Source organism: Notothenia rossii (genome assembly GCF_949606895.1).
Source record: "Notothenia rossii genome assembly, chromosome: 7".
Classification (NCBI taxonomy): Eukaryota; Metazoa; Chordata; class Actinopteri; order Perciformes; family Nototheniidae; genus Notothenia; species Notothenia rossii.
Window position 1 is genome coordinate 73,057,013 of NC_136905.1, and position 10,193 is coordinate 73,067,205.

Genomic DNA, 10,193 nt, shown 5'->3' on the forward strand with positions numbered 1-10,193 from the left:
AAAATAAACAAGTTGATACAACAAGTTTAATAGTGAGCTAAAATAGCTGCTATAGACAGACTTTGTTTCCTTCGGCCAGAGCCAGGCTAGATTTGTCCCTATTTCCAGTTTTTATACTTGGGCAATTTAACTGGCTCTTACTTCATATTAACTTTAAAGATAGGCGAGTGGTATTGACGATTCTTGGAGAGAAAGCAAAAAAGCTTATACAAAATATCAACTCATCACAGAACATGACTATCCTGTTAATTTACCATAAAAGTTGGTAAGAGATGTACCAGCACTGCTTTTCTTAGTCCAACCTTTTCTGGGTTTTTATCGTGTCAAATCTTCGTGCTGTGCTGCCAGACGTGATTTAGTGTTTCTGATTATAACAGCCTATAAAAGTGGGTTTTCCAGCTCAAGGCATTCTGCTGTGAGCTGGAGCAGGTCAGTGATGATGACAGCAGCACTTGCTCTTGGGGTAGATTTCCTCTGCTGTGGCACATCAACTTGCTAAACAGCATTTTTTTTTTTTTTTACTGGCTCATGTTCCTCATGCCCACATTTTTTCCCAAATTAACTTTTAGCCACATGGGAAAGATCTCTCCATTGGCACACACACTGAAGTTACTAATTTTCCTTTGACTGAACCATACATATCCCTTAAAAATAGCTTAGTTCTATAGAGCAACAACATATTATGTGGTTATTATCATGTGTATTTTAGATAACCTTTGCTATTTTAAGCTTTTTTACATGTGTTGAACAATGCAAAAGCCTCATGTTGAGTGTAGGAGGGACAGTGGAAGTGTTATATGGCAACCTTGTGAAAGCCTCCGGTCTTGCAGCAGTGGCTTACCATAGAAGGAGAATATGCCACACGGCCGTTTCCTCCCCTCGGTGACTGGAGCAGGAAGTGACCACACTGAACACGCCTACTTGGCAGGGTTTTCTGATGACTGATTTCCTGTCTGTTACCCCTGGAGACAGAGAAAGGCAGTCCAGCAGGGCTCCATTAAAGCCAATTAGCGAAAATGCGTTCTAAAACGGCTTCCCAAGCCAACTCCAACCCACCAAATGTCACTAATTATGGTGCTTTTTTAAAGCTGAAATTACAGGAGCGGGGTGCTGTTTCTGGGTGTTTTAGGAACTGCACCGTCATCTAACTCTCGCTTTCCTACAGCAGGGTTACTGAGGTTATAAGAGGGGATGTGCCGCTGTAACCCCAGACTAGTAACGCAGGGTTTGTTTTCTAGTCAGCCCACCAAATTATAAATCTCTCAGCTTGGGGTATGTTTGGGGTTTTTGGTTGGGGATTTTTCCCCTGGCAGAAGTCCACATGGCGGTCTTTCTTTGTCACACACCAGTTAACGTAAGCAACATGTATTTAATGCCCACATAATGCACAAGTCCAAACATGGCCCCAAACAGTCTAAACAAAACGCCCAGATCTCCCATACACAACTCCAGAATACGGGATGGAATTAACAGTAACTTTTGTAGTGTTTCTGACCAAGTACCAATCCACATATTAAACTTGAAGCTGTCAATTTAGAATGAAAACTAATTTTATTTATCACATTTTCTAACCTTTCCAGGCTGCTGATAGCACAGAGCCCAGTCCCATCCCGGGCAACAGCCCAGCGTCCTGGAGGCGGCAGATGCCCAGCAGCGACTCTCCCCACCCGGGGAGCTCTTACGACCGCGCGTCAAAGACAGCAGGGGCCTCCTCCAGGGGGGACCTGTGGTCCAGTCTGGGTCAAGGGTCAGGAGCCAGAGCCGAAGGGAGGAGCAGACCGTGGAGCCAGCGTCCCTCTGAGCATTATTAAACCAGCTGGGTCGACAGCAAGCATACAGGTAGGAGAGGGCATGGCCTTTGGTTTTTATTTATTCATTAATTGACAAAGACCTTACTGGTATAGTTCAACCAATGCATTTTATATTTATCTTCTAGCCAGAACTATTTGCAGGCCTTATCCCTGGTTAGGCTTTTGAAAAATAAAAACACATAACACAACAGCGTAAGCATAGGAACTACCAATAATATAGACACACAAAAGAACACTACAAACAGTAACTGAAATAGGACTAAAAACGATGATTAATAAAAAGCAAAAATGGTAAATGGACATGCATTTATATACGCCTTTCTAGTTTTCCAATCACTCAAAGTGCTTGAACATGATATGAAAGACTTGTGAAACTCATTAACTGAAGAAGACTGTTGTTAATTACCCCTGCTGCATAACGTCACATCTTGAAAGGGAGTTTAGATTCAAATTACAGTATTAAGCTGACTCAACACTTCAGTGTCACATTTTACAGCACCAGGCGTAGCACATGTATCATGGGAGCAGCAGTGCAATGGTTTAATAAGTAGAGCGCCCCAGTGGGAAGCCCAGCTTTTCTGCATTTAACATTTAGCATCCATCCTGACAAGGCAATTCCAAGTGAACTGCACCAGTAGACATAGAGAGAAATCATCATTTTTAAACATTGTCCTTATTCCTCTGCAGTTTCTCCTGGAGAACTTTAGCGCTTAATAGGAAACACTAGGAGTTTTATTTTCAGAGTTCATTCTTAATATATGTTGATTTAAGTATATTAGGAAATTGCTCATGTTTCCATGTTTAGCTGATCTGTTGTGCATTAAAGACTCTCTAAGTTTTCCTGGACATGCATTTGAATTGGAAGGTTACCAATCGAACACTGTCTCTAGTTTCCCCATAATTGGTTCCAAATTACCTTGTAAGTTCTGGCAAACTTTTGGGAGATAATTTGGAAAATAGGCACCAATCATTTCTCTTAAGAAGATGAATAGTTCTGTAAAAAACAAAGGATTAAGTACAATTTTTCTTTTTCTTAACAGCACTCCATTAATCTCTCAATGGCACAAGGAGGGCCAAACATCAGTCTCCCATCAACTAATGGCTTCCACCATCTCCAAAAGCCAACATCTACAGCTTTTACAGCAAAGAAAAGAAAAATAGCAGTTGCAGCCATATACAACAACAAACCACAGACCTGACATCCTCCCCCTGACCCTGAGTGTGCGCGGAGACGTGAACAAATCTTCCTATCCGGAACTTTCTCTGTCCCAAAAGAGGCATAAAAGGAAAGACAGTGCCTGTACAGTGTTTTTGGAGGTCGCCTCACCAGCCCATGTTTCCTCTCCTGCTTCTCGTGTTGGATGTATTATAGTGTAATCCCGAACTTGACAAGGGAGAGGCTGGCATGCTGGGGACGGCTGGGGATTTTCTTGCGTGCCAGAGAGGGTTTAAAGAGAGTTTTAGAGAAAGAAGGACTCAAGTGTTGAGAATGCCTTTCTCAGAGGACCATCACAGTGACCACAATGGAGCTGGATTTATCGCTTCTGCATCATAATTTCAACCATCACTGTAAAAACAACCCAATCTTCAATCAACAGCAGTACAATGTTAAAGATGCATCTTCACAGAGCTGGATTCTTCACAAACTAAAGGACCTTCACCAAAAACAGGAAGCGAATTAACACCCTTGCTCATTCTTATTTTCTCACATATTTTCTTTGAAGGCCATATGTGTGTTTTCAGATTTTCTCACACAAATATACAAAACCATACAAAAACATGCACATTTTTAACTTTTGGTTTATTTTCACCCCGTGTCACCACTTCCTGGCATGCAGCCTCAAACTGGATCTAATTAGACGTTTGGCGAACATTTGCATGTTTATAAGTAATACATAAAGGGCACTTGAAAGATTGTGACTCAGCATGCTTAAAGGATTGCTAGTTGGCTGCATTTAAGGAGTAAAATCACACACACACACACACACACACACACACACACACACACACACACACACACACACACACACACACACACACACACACACACACACACACACACACACACACACACACACACACACACACACACACACACACACACACACACACACACACACACACGTTCTGACTGACCGGGACCTTATTTACGTTTTTTGCTGTTTTCTTCAGTTATTTTGATGCCTTGTAATTCGCTTCCTGTTCTGCATTATCCTTTCCCTTTCTGCTCCACCATGACAACACAAATCGTACTTTGCACGCAATGAAATGCATTGCACATGTAGAAAAAACCAGGAGTGAGGGTATTGTTTATAACCTCCAACCATGCTACAGTTTCCATGGTGCTTTGTTTCACAGCTGTTTTTTGTCCTCATTCATGTTTTTTGAGAGAGCCATAGTAAAGTGGAGTTTCCATTTGAAATGAAAATTGGACTCTGGTTTACCGGCAAACCTGGCCAGGCAAGTCAGACTTTTTGTTGTTGTTGTTGTTGTTGTTGCTGTAAATACTTTGTACATGCCAGCCAGTCATAGGAATACCTGAGACTCCTAACCACCAGAAACTGACAGTTTTGTGACCGGGTTCGCCGTGCGAATCGTCCCAGCTTATCTCCATTTCTTATTTCTATAGAGGTGTATTATTTTGTTAGATGATAAAAATATCAACTTGCGGTTGGTATGTTGGAGCAATCTCTCATTAGAGATTGCCACCAATTTGGTAGTGGCTAGTAATAAAACAAGGTGGTGTATTGAGGTAAATGGTGCATATGTATGACAGAAACATTGTCAAATATTTAAAAGACAACATGTATTACAGTAGGTGTAAACTTTGATCCCACATCAAGAATTATGAAGGCTGCTATTGAATGCAGCTGAGAATTGCTTGATGGCTTGAATTCCCCCAATCTAACACGACTGCATTCTTTGCTTATCTGACAAGCTCGTATAACCATAACTGTGACAGTGAGGGGAATCTGTTGAAGAGCTCTTCGTCCTCCACCTGGGTCCTCCACCCTGCGCTGGATGGCCTGTTATCAGTTCTCCTGTATTCTACCAGCCAACATCTAGCTGTAGTATTTATTAATCCAAACATGTACAAGTTCTGCTTTTGTCACTTTACTGTTTATGCAAGCAGGAGATTATATGCAATCAAGAATTTGTCCCCCCATGCAATGGCTGTACATATGTCAGGCTGTACATACAGATCATCGATAAATAACTAAAATGTTTGTTTACCTTCCGAATGTTTATTTTAACTAATGTTCATTTCCATTACTTTAACCCTTTTCTATAAATATCTATATAGTATGTTCATCTGTGCCTTAAGATACAGTAAGAGCGGTAGATTGATTGTCCCAAAAAACTCAGACTTGCACCATATCCTTCCTATTGCTGTGCATACAAATGACATGCATAACTGATTGTGAGGTTCTTTTTATTACTTTATAATAGTTTCTTAAGGGGATTTTTAGTATGGAACATCGTAAAAGTATTTTGGTTTAAGCGTAAGAAGAGGAACTCCTCCCTGAGGGATGTCAAAGCAAGGTTTCCTGAGAAAAAGCTAGTTTTCTTTTCTAACCCAACTTCAAAGTAACCTTTTTAAAAAATATAAACCACACTGCCCAAAAAGCTATGTCCTTTGGATTTGTCTGTGAGAGTTGCTGGGTTGCAGCGCAGCCTCAGAAAGAATTGCCATGTGGCCTCTTCAGGGCCACTGCTGGCTTTATGATGGAGCAGAAACAGAACAGTTCAGAGCTCTCAGTGCACATGCCAAGACTCCAAGATTGTAAAGTCTTTCTGTGCTTTCTCTGTCATTGTTTCTGCTACCAAATTAACAAGAGACGAAAGCTCCAGTTTGGCATCTTTTTCAACCCATTCCAATTTTCCTTTTAGTCATTTAGAGTGGTCAAATGTCCTTTCCTCTCATATCGTACTTCCTCTGTTTCTCTGCATCTTCCTTAGATTCTCGTTTCCTAAAGCTTAGTCCTAAACAGCGGTGATATGTGTTGTAGGTTCAGCGAGTTGTTTTATTGAAGGCCTGTCACCAGACGCTGATGGGCAGCTCCCTGGGTAGCTCAAAGGTCAAAGGTCAGGGCTGCATCTAATCCTGTCTCTACTTCTTGACTCAGGGTTTTCTAAATACAGGAGAGAGGAAGACCGACAGCTTGGCAGCCATATCCACTTTAGGGGTAATTAAAACAGCCAAATGTATCGAATGTCCAGTTCTGCCTGCGCTTGGACTGCCAGAGTTACACGTGGTGTGGTGATCCATCCGTGTGTTGTTATTAATATGTCAGTGAGGGCTCTAGTTTTAAAGCCCGACACGTGAACTGGTGTTTTGTAAGCTGCTGCAGATCCCGAGTAAGAAGGTGCTGACTGACAAACTTGCATGTGTGTCAGATTTGGCAGGCAGGACCGGAGATAGTTTTTCTTTTTCAAGGCTGACATCACTGTGGGTCATGATTACTGTACCAAGTCGATGATGCAAGTGCTAACACGAATGCCCTCCTCAACCTTTATCCTGCCTTACTTCCTCCATGTGTCAGCTACTTCCCTCCGGCCAATAAATAAAAGCGTTACAGGCAGACCATGCTCCAGTTTCAACCGTCCTCACTGCTTACTGCGTAACCTTTATCCTTTCTCTCTTTCACTCTCCTTCATCCTTCAACCTTTCTTAGCTTCTGCTCTTAAACCTGTCTCACCCCTCCCCCCGAGGAGAACTTTCGAGTCTGGGGTCCCAGGAAGAGCTCAGCTGTCGAAAACTGTAAGTTTTATGACGCGTTGGAGGGTTTCCCTCCCATACACGGGCTTCAAAGAAAGTGGGGCTTTTTTTAAGGGCAAAGTTGAAACTCCATCCTTCAGTATGCATGATGCCTTCCTTCCTTACAAGGCCCCAAAGTACACTAACACCCAACTGTACATTCACTCCGTCCACTGAAACCTAGCAGGACTATGTGAACCAGGATAAGGAACACTGTGAGCCTCTACCGTCCGATGTGTGGGCTACATGCCACTACTCGCATGTGATGGGTCTTATTCGTTGCGAGAGACAGTAAAGTGTTGACATAGTGGAATGCATTGACTGGTCATCTGGGACTAGAGTGAAGACTTTACAGGTTTTTATTTAAAAAAACGCTGGGGGCTCTTTCAGAGGTTTGGTTGGTTCCTCTCCTCCCTGAATCATGGCAGTTTTGCTGAACATTTATTGAATTAGAGAATCAGTGTAATAGTTGATACAGGAGCAGAATATTTAGGACATGGCTGTGAACGATATGATGGAAAATCCGTACCAGGAAAAAAGGGGGTTTAACAGTGGAGAGCAAAGCGGCTGCTTCCGCCTTCCTGCTCAAATGCCAACTAAAGAGTTAACATAAATCCTCTTGAGCTCTGGTGGGTTATGTATAAACATCCGTTATTTACAATTCATTGTTTTTCCCCATTTTAAAAAGTAGACTAGAATGTACTTAGTGGAGATTGGAATGGCGAGGAAGAAATGGCTTTCGGGCAGCGATCGAGCCCTTGTCCTCAAAGGCCTCCATTGTGAAGTCAGGGTCATGGTGTCATTGGATGGGGTATGCTGTAATCTGCACTTAACCAGCACTTAACTTTAAGACCTCAAACGATTAATACCCCTTAGTCAAAAAGTTTCCTCTTTTGTGTCTCAGAATTGTACATTAACAATTTTGCAGTAGATATTTGCTGAATGTTCCACCTTCAGATATGTTGTGTTTTGCACCAGCCAAATTAGAGTATTTAAGAATCATCTTGTAGGTAAAAGTAAGGTAATGGTGTGCACTCAGTGAATTAATATTTTTTGAGGGATGGCACCCTGTTATGCCTACATCTCAGCCTTTTAACTTTGTGCCAAAATCATTCCACAGTATTTACGGTTTACAGTAAGAGACGGGGCCCATGCTTCCCCAGGTAGACACCCCGTCTCCAAGATACTGAAATGAATGGGGAATTTTCAATTTGAGGGTTTTCTTTTTTTTGTTTTCTCTTTAATTGTGTTTTTATTTCTTTGTTAAACAAAAGATGTCTTATTTTGGAAGCTATATCGGATAGATTTTATTTAAGGAAAGTCTTGTAATTTTGTAAAGTGGGCCTTATTATTGAAATATATTAAGTATTTGTCCATCTTGATTATAAGAATGATATTTTTTGCAAGATAATGTATCGTCCTCGTTGTTGTTACACTCCTGGAGAGTACTTCTTCCTGTATTTTGTGTTTGTTATTTTAATGCAAGACATTTCTCACGACCTGGAGACATGATGGCACAGCACAGATCAGAGAGTGAAGCCAGGGTTGTGTCGTAGTCATTGAAGAATGAGAGCTATGTGCATTTTATCAGGGCCAAGCAGGTTTGCAGTGCAGAGCGGTTCAACATGTGTTGTCCTGTTTTTATCTTGGACCATTCAGCGCTGCTCTGTCCTCCCTCGCTCCTAAATTCAGGGTTCGTTCATCTTCTGTGCTGTATGTTTGAAAGTGCTGCCAAAGAAAGAAGCGTGCAGGCCCCAGACACTCATGTATATATAAACACACACAAATAACCTAATAGGAATTATTATTATTTTTAAAAAAAACATGTAACTGGATCTTATCTCCTTTACACGCATACATGCACAGAATCAAGAATATCAGGCCTGTACAATCAGCTGTTTTTATTTTATTTCTAAGTGTTTATAAGTTCATTTTGTGTGCAGGAGAAGGAGACTGACAGACATGTGTCAAACACAAAACTGTATGTAATGAAATCAGATCAAAAGGGTTTTATGATTTATTATTGCTTCTCAGTGTGTCAGCAATGCCAGGTGGACTGTGTGGGAAGGCTTTTTTTTCCGTTTTAGACTTAATACATTGTGCATGTTTTAACCTTACTGTGGCTGGCGCACTCTGCATGTAGGTCTCTTGAAGCTGCCAACTGTACAGCAGACCATATGTATTCCAATAAAAATAAAAACCAACCTGTTTGTAACACGTCTCCATGTTGGAACCTGTGTCAGTATGTGAGTGTGATGCTGATTGTGTGTAAAACCCGACCATGTATGTTAATCTCTTTCATGCTTTTTGCTGAACAAGCTCAGCAAGTTTTGATTTCATAGCGGTGTCTGTCTCCAATCCCCTGGTTAGGTTTGAACAAAGCAGAAAGAATAGCAGCTGACGGTATGCAAAATAAGCAGGCAGACAAATGAGCCACATTTGGTCAGGTACTAGGAGGAAAACCACAAGCTGTTGTGGAATGCAAAGTCAGCCCACAACTTTCTCTTAAACTGCTACGCCTCACTTTATGAAAGGCAGCACTTCTGTTCCTGCAGATGTAGTTTCATTAAAATAATCCTCTAATCTACAAGATCTAGTGTGGTGAATCTGACTATGCATGTAAAAATAACCAACCTCTGATCATTTAGTGATTTTATTTTCCATCTGAAAGGCTTGGTGAATCCCAGGAGAACGTTTTTTCTGGTGAAACTTTTTACACTTTACCTCAAGCTGGTAATTTTCAAACTTTTTCAGAACATCTTTAGGAACAAGCCTAAACTTGTTGAATTCAGTTGCATGGCTTTAATGTGTAGGGGTGGAGAGTTACGATAGATCAGTACACTCCCAGTGCGCAGCTGCATTGCATTCTGGTCCATTGAGGCTATAAGTGGGCAACACTTCCTCATCTGGGATTTGATAGTTAAAATGTCACGCTAATAGTCCCAATGATATCAAATTGTATATTATCCTTCTATTTAACTATATATATGTATATAAACAAAACATTTAAGTGCTAAAATATTAAAAGAAAATGTTGAATTCCTGATAATTTGAGATGGGACAGTAAAAAAAAAAGTTTTTAAATTAACCACAGCTGAATTTTATTAAACATTATGCATGCTTAAATAGGAGAAAATCCCTTGTTAACATTATCAGTAACAGCTGTGCTTTACCTACTGAAGTTAGCTGTGCTTCCAAATAAGGCCTATTTTACATCCCAGATGATTAGAGTCTCAAGGCCTCGTTCAGAGTAAACGGTAAGAGCCACAAGATAAATAAATTCCTCCCTTATCAAAGTTCACTGTTGGGGAATCAAGAGTAGGTTGATAAGGGGTCATGAAGGGGTTAACGCTGTCTCCTGCTTGTGCGGTTTAATCTGTCCCAAGCATGGTCCCAAGTTCAGATGCAGGGAGCTACCCTAACACAGCGGTGCCTGTTTAGACCCTGGTACTACTGAGCCTCAGCACCCATGCCTGACCTGAATTAGTGCTGTGAAGTCAACCATGGAAATGACTCAGTGGCACTCCAGGCGGGTGGAAATGTAAGCAAGAAAGAGGACTCAGTGACTAGACCTACAACCAACCTAACAACAGGTGCCATAGGAAAGAGTGAGAAAGCTGCCT

The 10,193-nt window shown here is 41.3% G+C and overlaps 1 protein-coding gene across 2 annotated transcripts in view; it reads left to right on the plus strand.

Annotated features, from left to right (window-relative positions):
- Positions 1-8,785, plus strand: part of luzp1 (leucine zipper protein 1) — a 46,298-nt gene extending 37,513 nt beyond the window's left edge. For both annotated transcript variants that reach the window (XM_079692656.1, XM_079692657.1), the window contains 2 exons: positions 1,581-1,839; positions 2,852-8,785. In XM_079692656.1, the coding sequence (XP_079548782.1) occupies positions 1,581-1,811 (231 nt within the window). In that variant the 3' untranslated portion in view covers positions 1,812-1,839; positions 2,852-8,785. The remainder of the gene's footprint in view (positions 1-1,580; positions 1,840-2,851) is intronic.
- Positions 8,786-10,193: the final 1,408 nt, after the last annotated feature.